The sequence below is a fragment of the Eretmochelys imbricata genome, chromosome 4 (assembly GCF_965152235.1).
Source record: "Eretmochelys imbricata isolate rEreImb1 chromosome 4, rEreImb1.hap1, whole genome shotgun sequence".
NCBI classification, from domain to species: Eukaryota; Metazoa; Chordata; order Testudines; family Cheloniidae; genus Eretmochelys; species Eretmochelys imbricata.
Genome location: NC_135575.1, coordinates 45,340,206 through 45,361,195, shown reverse-complemented (window position 1 = coordinate 45,361,195; position 20,990 = coordinate 45,340,206). Strand labels below are relative to the sequence as shown.

The 20,990-nt window shown below is 40.2% G+C and overlaps 1 protein-coding gene across 3 annotated transcripts in view; it reads left to right on the top strand.

Annotated features, from left to right (window-relative positions):
* Positions 1–745: 745 nt before the first annotated feature.
* ANKRD50 (ankyrin repeat domain 50) overlaps positions 746–20,990 on the top strand; it is a 48,620-nt gene continuing 28,375 nt past the window's right edge. The window contains exons 1-2 of one of the 3 annotated variants that reach the window (XM_077815198.1): positions 746–848; positions 2,014–3,239. In XM_077815198.1, coding sequence (XP_077671324.1) covers positions 2,761–3,239 — 479 coding nt within the window. In that variant the 5' untranslated portion in view covers positions 746–848; positions 2,014–2,760. Of the gene's footprint in view, positions 849–1,339; positions 1,624–2,013; positions 3,240–6,480; positions 6,670–20,990 lie in introns of those variants that run through there. The other 2 variants (XM_077815200.1, XM_077815201.1) reach the window with 2 other exon arrangements.

Sequence of the window (20,990 nt, the reverse complement as noted above, 5' to 3'; positions counted from 1 at the left end):
GTGGTGCTGGCCGGGTCAGCAAGCCCAAATGTGGGGTGCACCTTGTGATTTAAAAATGCAGGACCCATTAAAGTGCTGCGGCTGCGGGCTTTCTCCATGCAGTGACCGCTTGTAACAATTCAGCATTAGCAGTGCCCGGGAGCCCACATTTGGGTATTTACTAAGGTTGTAAAATGAGGATGTGACCCTCCCCACAATGGGCAGGCGGGACTCGGGAGGGGGCTCCTATGATCATCCTCCCCCCAACTATTGCAGGAGCCCCCAGCGGCAGGTGCCAGCCACGCAATAGCTATGGGGCGGGAAGTACTGTTGAGGGGAAGGGGCTGCCCCCTAGGAACGGCTGCTGAGTGCGCGGAGAGATTGCTGCTACCCCTGCGACCGCGCTATAGGTGGCGGGGCTGAGATCCCCGGCTATTGCCCATAGTTGGGGGGGGGGGGCAGGCGACGCACGCTGCAGGACAAAGCCCCAGGCGGGGGGGGCAGGGTGGGTGATGAGGCGGTAGAAGGATACGAGCTACTCAACTCATCTCCCTCCGCCCCGAACTATTTCTTTCCCCAGATGTCACGCAGCATCTGTCCCACCACGCCCCCCCTCGAACCGCCGTCGCACGCGCGAGGAGCAGGGGGCGGGGCCGCTGCCGAGAGGAGGGGGAAGAGGCAGGGCTGAGAGGGGAAGGGGCGCGGCCCGAGCGCAGGGGCTGGGGCGGGTCAGGGAGGAGCCGAGCGGACCAGACGGGCTGAGACAGTCACGGACGTCAGGGCTCGGCAGCGAGAACAAGGGAGGGGACGGGGCAGAGACGCGCCGTGCGGGAGCAGCGGCCGGCGGGGAGCGGAGGTGGCCGGGGAAGGTAACCGAGCAGCCGCGGAGGCCCCTTCCCGAGGAGCCGGGCTGGGGGAGCCGGGCGGCGGCGGCGGCGGCTCCTGGTGCAGTCGCCGCCGCTGCCGGAGCCGCCGCCGTTGCTTCCGTCCGACCCTGCGGCAGAGCGAGCGGGGGCTGAGCCTGTGTCTGTAGCTGCGGCTGCCGCTCGAGCCGGGGTAGGGCGAAACCCGGCGTGTGGCCGCGGGTGTGAGCCCGGGGCCGGGCGGGGAGCTGGGGAGGTTCAGAGGGCCCAGGGGCTTGGACAAGTCGAACGCACCCGGGAAGGAGGAGGGGCGCGGGGCTGCTGCTGGCTGGGATCTTTGTGCCGGGCGCTGTGTGCTCGCAGGCTGTTTCTGCTGCGTGGGGCCGGGGGGAGGGACAGGGCGTGTGTCTCTGGTGTGGTGTGTATGAGACGCAGACGGCGGGGGGGGGGGGAGAGCTCACAGCTGCTCATTTCGACAGTCCTGGTGTAAAAATGTAGCTCGACCAGCCAGGACCTGGTGAAGTGACTCTTTAGCCCTGCCTGTGTATCAGCTGAAATGTAAAAACCTGCACTGGGGACCTAAAGCAAAGAACCAAAAAAGAAAGAATACTGAACCCAGCCAGAGGGAATAGTACCGATAAGAGAAATGTGCTGCACAAGAATAAACCATAGGTTGTTAGCGGTGGATGTATTAAAATGGGACTCCAAGAGGCTGCTGTGTGCCCTAATGCATACAAATCATGAACAAAGAAGTGTGTAAAGAGAGCTGTGGACAGCACTGGTATGTAAAAATACACCTGGCAGTAGAGAAAGCAAGTAAAAGGATAATCAAATGAACAAATGTTGGTAGGGAAGGACGTTCAGGATAATAGGGTGCATGTGTCTCCTTAGGATCAGTGGGAGGCTTACTTTCCTTGGTGTGGTTTTGAGGTCACTTTAAAGCCAATCAAAGGATGTGAATGTGACTAATGGTAGCTCGTACCCACAGCAGAAGTAGGAGAACCTTGACTAAACTTATTTCTCCTCAGTAAGTTTGAGATTAACTTTAAGACTTTCAGAAATTGGTACAAATGGGAATATGAGTTCTTGGTTTTAGCAGATGTATAGTAAAATCATGATGTGATTTCTTGCACCTGGAGTTAAAATCATTGTCTTGTTCTTTATTTCATAGGTCCAGAGAAGAACTTTTTGACATCTTGCAATTGAGATCTCTGAGAAAGAGTTGAGGAAGAATTCAAGATCTGGAAGGAAGCACTTGTCCTACATTAAGGAGGTGTTAACATTTTCAGCTCTGCTACATAAGAGACCATAATTTGAAGCACTTCCCTGGTACTTGCCCAGATGTATGAAGCCTGCAAGGTTTGGTATTTATATTGACCAGTTCACAAGAAGTGGTACAGATCTACGTGTTTGCAATATAAATTTTACATTTTGAAGAAAAAAATCTTCTGTAGAGACTCCTCAGAAGCTGTATTTTACTATGGACAGCTTTTTCTCAATGTGAATCCAGAAAGATTAATGTTTGGAATTGAGAGGCATCTAATATATACTGAAAAAAAGTCTTTCAGTTTCTTCAGATGCATTGTCTCCTGTACTCTGGGAACATGCACAACTGTATAAACTGCAGGTGTAGTCATGGAATTGTTACCTTTTGAGCCATATGAGAAGTATTATTGAGCCTTTGGTACCAGGCATCGCTTCGCCACGTAAGCAGTTGAACAGCTACGCTCTAATCATGATAAAGCATTTGAATGGAATGACTGTGATTGTCTTATAAAGAGGCTATTTTACAAGAAGGGTTAACTCATTGTCACCCTTTGGCTGGTTCTATGCAGAAGATGGATCCTTATATCCAGACTTTAAGATGTTGAAGATGTATTGCTGCTTATGACCAATCCCAGGGACAAAGGTCTACAAAATGGCTCAAACAAGCTTGCTACAAGGGAAGCAGTTTTACTGCAGGGAGTGGGTTTTCCACAAGCTTCAGCACTGCCTTCAGGAGAAAGCTAACTGCAGCAACACTGCTGCCAACAAACCATCTCTTGTAGCAAGTTCTGGGAATAATGCTAGTGTTGTCTCGGGGAAAGGAACTGCCTGGGGGGTGTTGTTGGTAGGAGGGCCTGGTAGTGGGAAGACAGCCCTCAGTACTGAATTATTGTGGCCAAGCTCACCTGCAAGCCTACAAAGAGGCTTGCATCGCCAAGCTCTAGCTTTCCACTTCTGCAGGGCCCAAGATTCTGACACACTGTGTGTGGGAGGGTTTATTAGAGGTTTAGTTACCCAAATCTGCCGCAGTGGACTCATCCAGGGATATGAAGACAAACTAAGAGATCCTGCAGTTCAAAGTCTCTTGCAACCTGGGGAATGTGAGAGGAATCCTGCTGAAGCATTTAAAAGGTAAAAATAAAACCATGTTGTGTTTATATAGTGCCTTTCGTTCAAAGAGCCTAGAGCACTTACAGACAGGAAAAATATGCTTGTTGGTGTTTATGGATTGCTCTCATAGCTTCCAAAATTGTCATGGGGGGGAAAAAAATCTAACTTCCTGTTCTCATAGCTCACATAAATCTTCTTTTCAAAATACAATTATGAATATAAAAAATATCCAGAGCTATAATATTTTTGGAGGATAGGGCCTTAGAGAATAGCTACTAAAGCCCATGGGGGAGGGGGAAGGCAGATTATCCCACATCTCCATAGTTCAGAGGAATTGCAAGAATTCTGCAGTATTGGTACTTGCCACTGTCAGACAGGATAGTGGACAAGGTAGACCTTAAGAATTGCCATCCTGCATCAAACCCCGGCCTGTATCCCACAAGATCAGGTAGAAAAAAGATTAATTTTAATTTAACAATCTCACTTAAATATGCATAGATAGCACTAAATTCATATAACTACTTACAGAATTACCACTTTTTCACACTATAAGGTGGTACAGAATCATAACTATTCTTTCAGTTGATATTTAAAAAAACTAGGGAATCCATACTCTGTAGAAATAACTTTTAAGATGTGCGCATTAATTTTTTTAGCAAAATCATAGAAACTGAATAACTGAGTGAAATCATTAGCTCAACATTGCAGTATTCATTTTTGCCATCAGTGCTCCTTGCAATACAAAAATGTGTTCAGCATACTGTTTGAAAGCTTTTTATCCGCAGAAGGAACATTGATGATCATTGTTTGTAAAGCAACTTACAGAAAGATCTTCAGGTGTGTATAATTGATCACAGCCACTAGACCCTCCTTTTTTTTGGTATAGCTGCATAAGAGGTTAATTTAATGTAAACAATTAAAATGAAGGGAAAAAACAGTAAAGACAGTGACTCAATACAGTATTTGTAGTGGAATACTGGCATTTTTACCAGTAGGTCATTAGTATGAAACCTTCCCAAGTTAACAGTAGCTACGTCATGGCTTTCAAGTGGCCTGTGTGAACGTTTTAGTGGTCTCTGAAGTCTAAGTGGATTAATGTCCACATTACGAAAATCACTAAAAGAATTTTTCCTTTCAGTCTCAGCCGAAGGGTTAGCTAAATAGCCACTGAAACTGAAGAACAGTACCTGATCACACTGGCAAAGTGGAATGAGGGAAGCTTGCATTACAGTACCTGTTCTGTTTTTGCCCTGTGGATAAATAGGATTTTAAGTCTCCAGCGCTTTCAAACCAACATTTTTCACAAGCATTAAGTTGATCATACCTTCTTTTCCTTCCTCACCCCCCACAGCTCCCCCCAGTTAAAGTTTAAAATAGTTACTATTATAAGCTTGTTTAGATTTATAAACAAAATATTTTCCATTCTAGGCTATGAACTTGCAACAGGGTTTGCATGGGCAGAACCCTGCTTCTGCATGGAACCCACTGACTCTGTCCATCAGGGGCTAGTGCTGGTGCCTGATTTAAAGATAGGTATTGGTCACTTTCACTTCTGGTAGCTGTAAACAGAGAAATGGAATTATACTACTAGCACTGGGAGTACTAAACTGAAGTGTGGATGTGAGAATTTGAGATTGTAAAGGTACTGAAAAACAAAGTTAAAAAGACGAGAGAGATTAGGAGCTGCAGATGCTTAAAACTATTTATGCATAGTGAACAATATAATTGTAACAGTATAATTGTGAAAAATGAGGCTTTTCAAATGTATTATTTTTTAATTCCTTTTCTTCAAAAAGGTAAAATCAAGTAAACTAATTCATTCAGTTTAATATCTTTACCTTCTTTCTCCCACCCATTTATAATCTTTTGAAACTGTTCCTAAAACTGGATGCACAATTGAAAGAGAAATGAGATCAAGAGTGTGGGAAAACTTGAGCAGACCTCCTGATAAATATCAGTCACTGGATGTAAAACTAAAAGAAGGAATTGCTGCTGGTAGTACTGCTTTTGGGCACTCCTCTTGATAAGCACATTTTTCTATCACAAAATAGTTCGGGAATGAACACATTTGCAGCTGAAGTTCTTTGCTTTAGATTATTGTTTGTCTTACCTTCACTCCTTGTTGCTGTTTCCTTTAGATGTTCTAGATTCAAAAGACTCTGCAAGGATCAAAGCTTTAAATTTAATTTAATTGCAGAAAATGTCAGATGAAGCTATGCTTTTACTTAAAAAAACCAAATCTGTGATGCTATCTGTACTTGTTAGAAGTCTAAAGTTAAAATAAGAGACTTCAACAGGGGGTAAAGAGTTTTTTGGAATGAGTACCTGAAGTTAGGTTCATATGTTATTTTTAGACAATCCATTATGACTAAATTCTAGAAGCTTGAAAATTGGACCACTTTATGTAACTTAGTTTGTTTACCTTGGATCACTCTGCTGGTTTAGTTAGTTGGCACTTATAAAGTGCTTCTAATATTGATGCAGCTATACTGGCAGACCTATGCTTTGTATTAGTATAGTAAACCTACCCCCAGGGGAGAGACATGCCGGCACAGCTGTGTCAGTCAGGGATGACACCTCTTTCCATCCCTGACTGAGCTAAATATGCCAGCAGAAGCTTATATTGTAGACCTGGCCTCAGTATGGATTTGAGCCTAACTTTAAGCATCCAGTGTTGAAAAACATGGGCAGTATTAATAAAAAATTACCCTTATGCTTCAAGCACTACATTACTGGTACAGTATTCATTTTCTTGAAAAATATATTGGTTATTTAAATGACTTGTAAAGTCCTAATTTGGAATAGCGGTTTTTCATATTAGGTTGATCCTGAGTATTTAAACTTTGAAACTATATAAACTTTCAAAACTATATAGACTGTGTTTTCAAAGTTTAAATGTGAAATGATTGAAAATAGTCCCTGTTGGCCAAGGGAATGAAGACTAAACATGGTCCTAAATCAGTGTTCCCTGCTGTTACACTTTCAGTTCTTGTATTGGATTCTCCCAGTCCTCTTTGTCTTTTTAATGTCTCCCTCCCAGGTCTGTGCTTTTTGCCTCCCTGTCCTCTCAGATCACACTTCTGTACATGGTGCTTCACTAGTGAGCTTGCTGTAGCACTAATAGTGAAGCAAATGCAGTTGCCCCTTTCTGCTGCTGAGGGCTCAGGATATAGACCCAGTAATGGAGGGAGGAAAGCAGGAAGGAAGAAGCAAGAGTCTGCCTTTCCTTTTTATCCTATTTCCTTATCCCTCACAGAACACCTCCAATCTCAGCAGAGTAACATGCCTATGCTCTTTCTGCACACACATCTTTTCCACTGGTGCCAGCAGGAGCATTATGACAGTGACAAGATTCTGCTCTGCTCTGCTGATACCACTAAGTGTTTTATACAAAGGAGCAACTCAGGTACAGATGTAATCTTCTGTGGGATTCCCTTGCTCCTGAAACAAGGTAAAACCCTTATTCTTTGTGGATTTAAAGGTGCAGAGCACAGTTTAAATGGAAAAAAAAAATGGAGTAAAGGTTGAAGTAAGAGACCAGAAACTAATAAAATGAAAGGGAGGAGGGAAGGGGGGAACTAAAAATAAGATTGCATAATATAGGGAATTTAAAAAGGCCCGAGGGGTAAAAATTGAAGTCAGTGGGAACTTGAATCTTCTAGTATATCTTAATGAAATTTCCCCTCATGTTAAAATTCAAAGAGGTTTAGAATACTTTTACTACTTACTATATGGCGGCTGTTTGGATGGTCCATGGCTGTGAGAGGGAAAGATTCAATGGTCTCAGTGCTCACATGTCCACATTATGCAGCCTTCTTCTTTAACTGGCATAAATTAGCTTATTTACTTGACCATCTCAGCCAGTGTTGGAAGAATAGTTGTTTCCCTAACCATTCAATATTGTCATTCTAGGTCAGGCAGTGAGGTACATTGGCAAGGTGGGGTAGTAGGCAAGTTTGTACTTCTCGTAATGCAGGTACAACAGTCACCAGTATACAACCAGACTCCACTGCTGTTAATATAATACTTTTCTCAAGCACTACTGTGTAGGTATTTAAAATGCACCTATCACCATGCTATGTGGATAGTAAATAATACTTTCACTTCTAATTTCCATAAATTGAGTGGTTATTTATTGAATGTTACAGTGCAATGGTTAGCTGCAACATAAGTTAAAGTTGTGTTTAAAATGGGAGCTTATCTCTTTCAAAACAAAACATTGAAATGGCAAAAATCAAAACAAAATATAAACTTGGAGTGCTATTTGAATTGTGCGTGGTAGTTTGAAACTAATAGTTCATATATCACCACCTTTGGCAATTCTCCTGGCCCCTTACTTTCCTTTGTACCCCTTTTTAAAGAAATTTCAAATACTCTGGGATCTGTCCTTTGGCCATATTGCTCCTCATATGCTGATTTCTAGAATATCCATTATACAGAAGTAGTGTTTGCCTGCAGTATATTCTATAATATTTTTGCCAGAATGGAAAATAGCTGCATCAAAGCAAGCCTGCTGAATCTTCATTTAGGATGGAGTTGAAAGTGAGCCGCGGGAGAGAAATTCGTCGACTATACTTATAGCCCAGGAGAAATTTCCGGGAGCTGGGAAAGAGGACAAGAAGAATTCAAGTCTTCTAACTTTTTAAATTCCCAGGCAGTTAACTACCTTTGTTATTGATTAAGGCCATGAATACCAAGATATGAGAAGATAAGGGAAGAGCTGCTCCGAGTCTGTGTTGCATGGAATTCTTCATGGAAGTTCCTGTAGCTGATAGGTTGTCATCTGTGCTAAACATAGAGGGTTCTTCTTCATACGCTTGCTTTTAAATAGGGATTAAACTTTCATGGAAGCATAACCTAGTGTGGCATGTCACAGCTCTTCAGGAGGGTTGTCACAGGAGCAATTTCAGCATCACAGGTTCTCCCTCTGATTCCTATGGAGGTTCAGCTCTTCTTGATTCTGGGGAGTTATCCACTGAGGTATAGCAAAAAAATGTGTTGTTTTTTTTTAAAGGCAAAACAAGGAAATTAATAAACAGAACTACATTTAGTGACAGTTAAGGTTGCAGCAAGATATACACCATCCACCCAAAAAATTCATAGGCATGAAAATAATGTTAAAGGGAGAGACATCCACACTCTTTGTCATCTTCCCGTATTCTAGAGTTCCATAAGGCTTTCACTTCCATTTCCAACGGATATATAAAGACTATATATATTTGTTTTGTCAAACATGCATTCTAATGCAAAACCTTAACAGTGTCAGCAGTGTTAAAGCAGTAGAACTTCAAGTGCATGAAATGTGTGACCACGTATGCTGATCTGTTTTATACAAAAGCATAGGAGGTCACTGAACATTTTTTGTTAGGTGCAAGTTTGAAGTTGGGGTATATATTGCTTTTGGGTGTCGGAGTTGGAAACGAAAGCTTATGTAGTACTGGAGTACATCGCTTTGGGCAGCAGTAAATCATATGTCCAGAAGTTGCCATATAAAAGCTGTCATCCTGTACATTTACATGCACATAAGTAACTTCACCTACATTAGTAGCTGTGTTGTTCACTGGAATGACATGTGTTTGAAAAATGTGTAAAGGGCTAGAGCTTTTGTGTTTCATGGTCAGAAATTTGATTTAAAATCTTACTCAATCTGTGTATTCAGTCAGCTTTCTTTAGAGACAAAAGTTTACTATATATTATTTTTCCTCCTGTTAGCAATATTGACTCTGCAGTGCTATCAGGGAATGAGCTGGATTTTTTTCTGGCTGCTGTATTGTCAACAAAGTTCCAATTTCAGGATGGCTTTTACCTCCCTTTTAAGTGATGAGAACATGCTTTGCTTTCAGATTGAGTTTTACAGGTCTTGCAGTTTGGGGAAAAAAAATCTACTTATTTACTGAGCAAAAGTGGAGTGGAAGTCCACTGAGAGATCATAAATATACACCACCGCCACAGTCCCTTTTTTTTACTGTTGCTTTTCTGAGCATAGTCCCATTTAAAAGCAAATGAGGAAAAATCTTTGGTTTTATTCTTTTATTTATTTATTTATTTATTTTATTGCTCAAGTGTATTAGTATTTTAGTATAACTAGTCAAATGAGAACTGTGAAGAAGCTGTTCTTTTTATAATAGTAATTTGAATGTTCAGGAATTACACAGACTTTATCAAGTAGTTAATTAGTATGTTTCATTGTTTGGACTGTAGTGTCTTAAATTTATTTATTTGAGGCACCTTGCTAGCATGGTGGAAATATATGAACTAGATTGTGCTTTAGATTGATGGTGCTTACTGTTCAATTTTTAAAATACTGATTGTGTAGATCTTCACCATTGAGGCAACAGCCAGTTCCCTTTTGAATGACTGCTGCCATTTCGGGTTCTTGCTGCTTGGACTTTGACCAGTGGGTGTCTGAAACTATGAAGCTCCACATCACTAGCTGCTGAGGCAAGAGTTTTGTCTAGAGATGATCCTGGCTGCTTTGAAGGGGAGTAGGATGGATCTTAGCTATTTTACCCCTCCCCAGTGTTTTGGGTCCACCTCCCTAATGCATAACTACAGTGCTGTCTACTTCATACTGTTTGCCTGCTCTGCTGTTCACAGCTGTCAGCAGTATGAAGTGGACGCTATCTTTGAGAGTTTCACTGATGCTCATAAGTTCAAAATCATAGCTGTGAGAAAGGTCTTAACTTTGAGAGTAAAAGGTGAGGGCATGGCACATTGGTGTTCCAGCTTTTCCTTTTTAATAGAGCTAAGTTTAGTGAAAGACCATACTACCATCAAGGCTGGAAAAAATTACTAGATGTGTATTAGCCAGAGGCCGATATGGAACCAGCTGGACTGTGGTAACCAGCTAGATCTAGTCTGTGGATAGTTGCAGTAGCCTAAAGTTAGGCTGCCGTGAAGTAGGAGGATGTTGATTTTTCTAACAGTGTGCTGTCTGCACTGTGCTCTGTCATCTTTTGTATTTTCCTCTGGAAAAGTCAGGTAACCTGACTCTTCATACCCTGTCCTCTCTTACTTGAGTCTCCTGACTGCTGCAGTGAGGGTCCACTACATCCTTCCCCCTCCTTCCAGGTCCTGGCTGCTGGAAGACACCACCACAATCATCCCCGGCTTCTGCGTGGGTGGTGCTTTTTTTTGGGGGGGGGGCGGGGAAGAGACGGTTATCCTCTTTCCCTGTGAATAGCTCCAGGCAGTGTCTGCTGTGATCATAGCTTTCCCAGGCAGCGGCAGAGTGAAATAGTCATGGTTCTTCTCAGCCTTGCTGAGTCCTTTGGGTTCTAAATAGCAGCAATGAAACTGACTTGACTAATTTCTTTCTGCTGCTGTTTGAGAAAGCTCTGAACACATAATAGGCAAATATAAAAGGCCACTCTTTAAAAAGAAAGTATAAAAGTCCACATATGCATGCATGTTTTGTATGTAACAATACTTAAAACAGATATTCTCTTTTCTATAACTCCAGTACCAAAGAGTCAACCATAAAAAAAGTGTTTGTTTTTTTTTTTGTTTTTTTTTTTTTGAACTCTTGATCCCTGGTTCTGAAATGCTATGCCAAGAATGTCCACCTTCATCAAGTGGATATGATAAACTTGAATTTTAAAAATAAACTATCTACAATAAGACCTTCAGTCAAAAAAAAATCTGCATTGTTTTGAAAAAGTGTAAACATAGCAAATATTTCATCTCTTCCTACATATTAAATAGTTTTTGAAGGCTCTGTCTACTGTTACAACACAGGACCTTCTTCTCTGTTTATGGTAAACTGTGCTATTACCTACAAGATCAAAAGATCTTTTGAGATCTAGCTAAAAACCCAAAACTGACCAAGATTGCCTCGGTGAGAGAAATAAGGAACAAAGCAAAATAAAATAAGCCCATAAAACTAAACTGTAATTTTATCCACTGTGGATATATACTTTGAAGGCTACAGTATATAAATGCTAAATGTTGTTATAAATCACTAGCTGTCTTGTTAACTTATTACTCTCTGCAACAGTTCACATAGACTATCCTGAATACCGTTCTTCTCTGTGCTTAACCAACTGGACTAAATTAGAAATATGTAGTTACATGATCTAGTAATTCACTTCCTGGGTTTTGCACTAAAGAACATAGCATTTGACCCCTAGCTTTAATTATGCAGTAACTTTATTCTAAAGTAGATGTTATTGAAAGTCCAAAATAATGCAAGGATCAGGACACAGACTGAAGATAACTCCAACGCAGAGGTGAAGAAATAATTCTTTCACTGCAAGGAACCAGCACACAAGATTAAAGGGAAACTGACTACTCAAATGGTAGTTCTGACTGAGCCTTTTTTAACTTTCTGTTGTAAAATTGCATGTTTCATAAAGAAAATTCTTATTTTTTTTAGTATACATCATTTCTCCACTTAACTGTAATGAAACCCTGCTTACTTTGCAATAGGTGGTATACTCCATTTTGAAAGGGTACAAACTAAAACGCGACTATTCTGGATTGCCTGTTACGTTTTTACTTATCACAATTAATAAAACAGTGTCTTGTGTGAAGAATACTGTACTTCCATGTTCTCACTCTCCAGCTTGATGCTCTAGAGTATTAGAAAATTAAGTATTAAGTTTAAGTACTTGGTGACATTTCTCTAGAAGCTTTTCTGTTTTAGAACCTCTGGTGATGTAATAGTGTTTGTAAGAGTAAGTTGGATTCTTCTCTTTATGTATGGAATCATTGTGAACACATTGAACATAATACCATTTAACCTATTCAGTTTGAATTGCTCTAAGATAGTTTCCCTTAGGGAATTTTAATTATGACAAGTTATAGACCTTTCTCATCTTGTATTTTAATAGACACTAATGTTTCGTCTTTCATCCACCTAGTGCAATCTTAAATCTTCCATCTTTTCCTGTGAAGTATTTCACAAGTCTAATAGCTCCTGCAGACTAGACTAGACTAGAACAGACTAGTATATATTTTAGTGTTTTGAAACCTCTTTCATGTAATCATAAAAAACAAGACTAGTACTCTTATAATGAATTTCTGTCCACTTGCTTTAAGATGGTGCTACTTAACTAGTCCTGATTTATTTTTTCCCAACAGCCAGGACTTGTGCCAGTGTTTTGAGACTTACTTTTTTAATTAGTTGTCAGACAGGTGACTCAGTGTTCAAATTCTTCTTCTTCTTTTTTTTTTTTTTTTTTAAACCACACGAAAGATTTAGAACAGGCTTCTGTGAGCTAGCAGGAATTGAGTATGTCAACACAAGCTCCTAGAACTCTGGGAGAAACTAGCATTTAGAACAGGGGTTCTCAAACTGGGGTTTGTGATCCCTCGGGGTCATGAGGTTATTATGTGAGGGGTCACAAGCTGTCAGCCTCTCCCCCAACCCTGCTTCACCTCCAGCATTTATAATAGTGTTAAGTATTCTTAATTTATAAGGGGGGGTTGCAGTTCGAGCCTTGCTATGTAAAAGGGGTCACCAATACAAGTTTGAGAACCACTGATTTATTGCTGAAAGCAGAAGTGGAGCAATACTCTGAAGGGGACCTAGCTCTTGTCCTGGAATGGATGTTAATGTGTGGAATGGCCATATATCAGGAAGACTGAGAAATCTGCCTGTGAGGTAGTAATAGCTATTAATTCATTTTAAATTAACGATGCTTCATAACATCCACATGTGTATTAGATATAAAGATATATTTCCTGCTTGAAGAATTTATTCTCTTTTCCATTTGTCTTTTAGATTAGGAGACCCAGAGGATGGTGATTATTTGTGTCTTTTTAAATAAAAAGTTGGAGTGGTGATGGGGATGTTTGCATGGGAGGTGGCCTTTGAAGGTGGTGTAAAGGAAGTAGGTTTTCAAGAGAGTGGGATCCTGTCGCTACACTAAGATGATTCATGGTGTGGGTGGAACGGAAGAAAGCCTTACGATACTATCCTTTGCTTTCAAGGTGTGGCAGGTAGGATGTGATCAAAAGATCAGAGAGACTTGCTGGCATGTAAGTGTGCCACACCTTGAAAGCAAGGACAGGAATCTGTTTGCTTTGATAGGTATTTGATGGGTCCAGTGGGGGCTACTAGGGATTCAGAAAGGGGGAGGGTAACTGTGGTCCATGTATGGGTCAAGCAAGAAGATTTTGACAGTTGCATTGTAGATGTACTAGAGGGAGAGCAAGAGAGGAAATAGTGGGACCACACAAGAAGAGTTACAGTCCAAAGATTGTTCTATTGATTTGTTCCTTATAAAACAATGAGGAAGAGATGTACATTTTTGGTATTTTATCAATGATGAGCATGGTATAAATACCTAGATACCACATCATTCTGCTGTGTAGCTTCACAAAGAAGCGTCCTAGGAGACAGCAGGAGAGGGTCTATTCATGGGTATATCAGATGTTGGATGCAGTTGGTGAAAGTTTGTATTCTCACCAAAGTCAAGAATATACTAGCTATTCCTTTCACCTCCTCTGCTATATAATTTTTAATGATAAGAAACTTAAAATGACTGGCATTTTAAACCCTGGTGAAGCAAGAAACTTTTTCCAGTGAATTGCCTTAAAATTTAGGGGACGTTATCTTGGGCATGAGGAGTGGCAATGGTGGTACAGGTATATTTCATACTAGCTTTTTCCTTGGGATAGTTAGTATCAGGTAAACTATCCAAGCCATTTCATTAACCTATTGCATACCCAGCAGTATGCCGCAATTTCAAAATCAACTCCATTATAGTATCCTACTATGCTGCTGCTTCCTGTTTCAGCCTTCGATCTCACCCTTCATCCCACAAAAATGGAACTGTGATTATTTTCCAGAAAACACGAATTAAGGAATATTCTAACACCTGCATTAATTTGATTCCCAAATATTTTATGGTGACATTTTTCCTTATTTGTTTACTTCCTTTTCCTTTTTTTTTTAAAAGGAAAATCATTCCTGTCTTTGGTGCCCTAAGGCACCCCGTTTATAACCTGTTTGTTCCTGTATATGGTAAAGGGGGGGAAAAAAGAAAGTGATAGTACAATAACAGCTATCAATTGCCCTGTTGTATTATAGATAATGCTAAAAATGGATCTTACTAAATAAACTATAGAATACATACCAAAGTTAAGTGTGCAGAGTGGACAGTAGATACTATGCAAGGATGTATGGAAAGTTAATAAAACCTTTATGTAAGGAACTATCTGCTAGAAATAGAAGGGAGAGAAAGATAAACAAAATAACCACATAGACTGTATTAGAGCAAAGAAAGAATGGAATATAAAGACTTCTCTTCCGCTAAGGGCTACTGAAATTAAAGATTGAAAGCAAGCATTTTGACTCAGTAAATGAGGGGAAAAGATATATGGTAAAGCAACAAAAAAGGGAATACTCTACCAAGTATACAACCAGGTATGAGATGAATTCCAGCAGAACTCTTTCATGTTAACCAGTATTTTTGGAATTGGACTTGTCAAAAGCTTCATTTTACTGTCCAGCCTGTACACTGAAAACCCCAGAAGATATGTAATTAGACATATGGTGGTCTAGACCCAGTCTGCTGTACCAAGGTGGCTGAAGAATCCCATGTCACACAGAAATAGTCTCCATAGCTCCCTACCTCCTGAGATCAAATATATTGAAAAGACTAATCTAACATTAAACCCAGATTGTTAACCTGTTGTACCATTACTGAGTCACTTCGTGCATATGCCTTGTGGTAGTGCCTTTTATTACATGATTACAGAACAATCAGAAGTGTAATTACCTAGAATATAAATTCAAAATACATCTGTCAAGAGTCAGAGTGTAGAGTGTATTCTCCTCTAATAGTTCAGTGCCCCAGCTCCTCAGCCTCCCCTCTCCCCACCTTTTCTGTGGTTAATATTTGCTTTGAAAGTCAATATTTATGATCTTCTATATAGAAGTCAGTCTCTGCTTATTGTCTGTCTGGGCAATATATAAATCCAGACTAGTCAGATTTGTCATTTGTTAGTTATGTTTCACAGTTTTGTAAAGTGACCAATCTAGAATGCATAAAGCTGTGGGAACTTGGATTCAGTTTAATGTTAGTATGTTCAACTAGATTCATAGATATTTAGGTCAGAAGGGACCATTATGATCATCTAGTCTGACCTCCTGCACAATGCAGACCACAGAATTTCACCCACTACTCCTACAAAAAAAAACCTTGCACCTATATCTGTGCTACTGAAGTCCTCAAATCGTAGTTTAAAGACTCGAGAAGCAGAGAATCCTCCAGCAAGTGACCCGTGCCCCATGCTACAGAGGAAGGCGAAAAACCTCCAGGGCCTCTTCCAGTCTGCCTGGAGGAAAATTCCTTCCCGACCCCAAATATGGCAATCAGCTAAACCCTGAGCATATGGGCAAGATTCATAAGCCAGATACTACAGAAAATTCTTTCCTGGGTAACTCGGATCTCACCCCATCTAATAGCCCATCCCAGGCCATTGGGCCTATTTACCATGAATATTTAATTACCAAAACCATGTTATCCCATCATACCATCTCCTCCATAAACTTATCGAGTTTAATCTTGAAGCCAGATAGATTTTTTTGCACCCACTGCTTCCCTCGGAAGGCTATTCCAAAGCTTCACTCCTCTCATGGTTAAAAACCTTTGTCTAATTTCTAGTCTAAATTTCCTAGTGGCCAGTTTATATCCATTTGTTCTTGTGTCCACATTGGTACTGAGCTTAAATAATTCCTCTCCCTCTCCGGTATTTATCCCTCTGATATATTTATAGAGAGCAATCATATCTCCCCTCAACCTTCTTTTAGTTAGGCTAAACAAGCCAAGCTCCCTGAGTCTCCTTTCATAAGACAAGTTTTCCATTCCTTGGATCATCCTAGTGGCCCTTCTCTGTACCTGTTCCAGTTTGATTTCATCCTTCTTAAACATGGGAGACCAGAACTGCACACAGTATTCCAGGTGAGGTCTCACCAGTGCCTTGTATAACGGTACTAAAACCTCCTTATCCCTACTGGAAATACCTCTCCTGATGCATCCCAAGACCGCATTAGCTTTTTTCACAGCCATATCACATTGGCGGTTCATAGTCATCCTATGATCAACCAATACTCCAAGGTCCTTTTCCTCCTCCGTTACTTCTAATTGATGCGTCCCTAACTTATAACTAAAATTCTTGTTATTAATCCCTAAATGCATGACCTTACACTTTTCACTATTAAATTTCATCCTATTACTGTTACTCCAGTTTACAAGGTCATCCAGATCCTCCTGTAGGGTATCCCTATCCTTCTCTAAATTGGCAATACTTCCCAGCTTTGTATCATCCACAAACTTTATTAGCACACTCCCACTTTTTGTGCCAAGGTCAGTAATAAAAAGATTAAATAAGATTGGTCCCAAAACTGATCCTTGAAGAACTCCACTGGTAACCTCCCTCCAGCCTGACAGTTCACCTTTCAGTAGGACCTGCTGTAGTCTCCCCTTTAACCAATTCCTTATCCACCTTTCAATTTTCCTATTGGTCCCATCTTATCCAATTTAACTAATAATTCCCCATGTGGCACGGTATCAAATGCCTTACTAAAATCTAGGTAAATTAGATCCACTGCGTTTCCTTTGTCTAAAAAAATCTGTTACTTTCTCAAAAAAGGGGGTTAGGTTGGTTTGGCACAATCTACCTTTTGTAAAACCATGTCGTATTTTGTCCCATTTACCACTGACTTCAATGTCCTTAACTATCTTCTCCTTCAAAATTTTTTCCAAGACCTTGCATACTACAGATGTCAAACTAACAGGCCTATAATTACCTGGATCACTTTTTTTCCCTTTCTTAAAAACAGGAACTATGTTAGCAATTCTCCAATCATACGGTACAACCCCTGAGTTTACAGATTCATTAAAAATTCTTGCTAATGGGCTTGCAATTTCCTGTGCCAATTCCTTTAATATTCTTGGATGAAGATTATCTGGGCCCCCCGATTTAGTCCCATTAAGCTGTTTGAGTTTCGCTTCTACCTCAAATATGGTAATATCTACCTCCATATCCTCATTCCCATTTGTCATGCTACCATTATTCCTAAGATCCTCTTTAGTCTTATTAAAGACTGAGGCAAAGTATTTGTTTAGATAACATTGGTTATTGAAGGAGCTCTATTGACTGGGAGTGAAGATTGATTCTGTATGGCTAAGGGAGCTGGCTGTTTACTGGAGGAGAATAAAAAGACCAAATTGTTTAATTTTGGAATGCATTTGGTTACAAAGTTGTTGTAAAACTAACTGCAGTTTTATACATTCTGTTGTATGTCAAAATGAGAGCACTGATTGGTCAACAACTTCTTTTTAATAATTTCATTCTTTTTATAGTGCCTTTTATCAGTAATTTCAAAGTGTTTTCCAAAGGAGGTTGTTGTTTTTTCAGTTTTACAGATTGGGAAACTGTGGGGAACACAGAGAACAGTGACTGTAACTAGTTTATGGGTTGGTTTCCAATCATATGATCTTCTAAAAATAAACTGATAGGGCATTTTTGTTCCATGGACTTAATCTATTATTTGTGTTTACTTGATTGCTTTCGAATAAACATTAAAATATTTTTTAACTGAGGTTTTTCAAAAATCTAGTTAATCCTAATTTCCCTGAGCCAACATGAGAGATTCAAGGGGATATTTAGAAGCTAGTTGAAAACAACCATGAAAGAAAAAGTAATGATAATTTAGTGTAAATTATTTTAGTCATCTGAGGTATAGATCTTAATTTGTGCGACAAAATCAGTGCCACTGTGGAAGATCCAGAAAAGAAGGAGCTGGAAATCAAAGTGACAGGTTATGTAAAGTGATCATATTACACATCCACCATAAAGCAAACATGTCTTGCTTGTAAATATAAGAAGATAAGCAACCTTCTCCAGCCCTCTAACGGGCATGAGGAAAGAATTTTCAGCTACGATGTGGTTACTATAGTCATATTTTAGTTGTCTTCTCTACATTTTATAAGTAGGAAAAGGAAATCTGGTTACTTGCAAAATACTCCCTATGGCCCTACCACTACAAGAAAGCATATATTTCCCTAAATTCTGCTTCCTGTGAGTTCCACTAAATTTTATGCTGTGCTTCTAGAAATCATCACTGGAAGTTCTCAGTCATTAATGGTGTTTAGGACGACTGAGAATGGGGCCTCTTTTGCGAGAAGCTAAATGAATTATTTGCATCAGTCTTCACTGCAGAGGATGTGGGGGAGAGATCTACACCTGAGCCATCCTTTTAGGTGACAGATCTGAGGAACTGTCCCAGATTGAGGTGTTGGTAAAGGAGGATTTGAAACAAATTGATAAACTAAACAGTAATAAGTCACCAGGACAAAATGGTATTCATCCAAGCGTTCTGAAGGAACTCGGATATGATGTTTCAGAATTACACACTCTGGTTTGTAAATTGGCCTCTGTGCTAGATCAGTGGAGGATACTAATTTAATGCCAATTTTTTAGAAAGGCTCCAGAGGCGATCTTGGCAATGACAGGCCCGTAAATCTGTCTTCAGTATCAGGCAGATTAGGTGAAACCATCAGGAAGAACAGAATTATCAGACAGATAGATGAACACAGCATGTTGGGGAAGAGTCAACACAGCTTTGAAAAGGGAAATCATGCTTCACCAATCTATTAGAATTCCTTGAGAGGGTTAACAAGCACATGGGAAGGATAATCCAATGGAAATAGTGTACCTGGACTTTCAGAAAACCTTTAACCGTGTCTGACACCAAAGGCTTGTAAGCGGTCAGCTAAGACGGAAGGTCCTCATGGATCAGTAACTAGATAGGAAACAAATGGTAGAAATAAATGGTCAGTGGGGTTCTACAAGGATCTGTAATGGGACCAGTGCTCTTCAACATATTCATAAATGATCTGGAAAAGTGGGTAAACAGTGAGGTAGCAAAATTTGCAGATGATACAAAATTACTCGAGATAAGTCCAAAGATGACTGGGAAGAGTTACAGAGGAATCTCACAAATTGGGTGACTGGGCAGGTAAATGGCAGATGAAATTCAGTGTTGATACGTGAAAAGTAATGCATATTGGAAAATGTGCAAACTATACACACAAAATGGTGGATTCTAGATTCGCTGTTACCTCTCAAGAAAGAGATCTTGGAGTCGTCATGGATAGTTCTCTGAAAACATCTGCTCGATGTGCAGCATCAGTCAAAAAAGCTAATAAAATGTTATGAACCGTTAGGAAAGGGATAGATAATAAGACCAAAAATATCATAGTGCTGCTCTATGAATCCATGGCATGCCCATACCTTGAATACTATGTGCAGTACTGGTTGCCCCATCTCAAAAAAAGATATTTTGGGAAATGGACAACAAAATTGATTAGGGGTATGGAACAACTTCCCTATGAAGAGAGATTAAAAGGATTAGGACAGTTCATCTTAGAAAAAGATGAGTAAAGGGGAGATAAAACTGAGGTCTATAAAATCATGAAGGGTGTGGAGAAAGTGAACTAGGAAGTGGTTTTTATCCCTTCACATAACACGACAAGGGGTCACCGAATGCAATAGGCAGCAGTTTAAAACAAACATGAGGAATTACTTCTTCAAACAACACACAGTGAAACTGTGGACCTAATTTCCAGGGGATGTTGTGAAGGCCAAAAGTATAACTGGGTTCAAAAAAGAATTAGATAAATTCATGGAGGACAGGTCCATCAATGGCTATTAGGCAAGAAGGTCAGGGATGCAACATCATGCTTTGAGTGTCCCTAAACCTCTGACTGCCAGAAGCTGGGCTTGGATGACGGATGGATCACTTAATAAATTGCCCTGTTCTGTTCATTCCCTCTGAAGCATCTGTCACTGTCCACTGTTGGAAGACAGGATACTGGGCTAGATGACCTATTGATTTGACCCAGTATGACCATTCTTGTGTTCTTATGTATTGTGCTTTCCTTTGGGCTAACTGGAAATTTGGCATATCTCTAAGTAAGTAAAATATTATCATTTAACTTAGTTGTAGTGTTTGCCTACAGCAGATGTAGCAAGGGGATTTTACCAGTGCAAAAACAAAATAATTGCTGAGAGAAACCTTAAAGCCACAACTATAACCATAGCCAAAATAAATGCACCCAGAGAGATTTCCTCCAAATGGCCTACAGTCCACAAGAAATTACAAACCTGGGTTTGTTTTATAGCTATATTACATGCATTTGAGGGAATTGTATACCAGCGGCCAAACAGAAAAAGTTTTGCTCTGTAACTTTAGCTGGTATGTACTTAGTGATTTTGCAGGCTAGATCCACTGAGGGAATTTAGCTTAGCATTACAGTAGCCAAGTTTAGGCACCTTACTGCCTAGTGGAATCCTTAGTCCTAAATTAGCTTCTTCAGGTATGGAATGTTTTAGACACCTAAGAGTGGTATTCACAAAAGCCAGCAAGCTGAGCAGGGAGCCATCTAAGTGAGCCAGTAGGAAATGGTGAGGAGAGCCAAAAGTTGCTGAGTGCCTAACTCTTCTCAGGTTTCCCAGCTGTGAACCCTCTCCTGTGTTTATGCACCTAACCCAAATCCACTGTTCCATGTTGTATAAATAATTAAATACTCATTGGCTAGAGAGAGTGAGAATACCCTAACTGCTGGCTATAGAGTCATTCACCTAGAATGTGGGAGATCCAAGTTCGAGTCCCTGTTCCAGTGAATATTAATTTTTTGTACAAAGTGCAACAGTTTCAACAGAGGGGATTGAGAAAGACCTACCACAGAATACCCTATAACTAAATTTGTTGATTAGATTTTTATCTAAATGTTGATATCATTGTACACATACAAA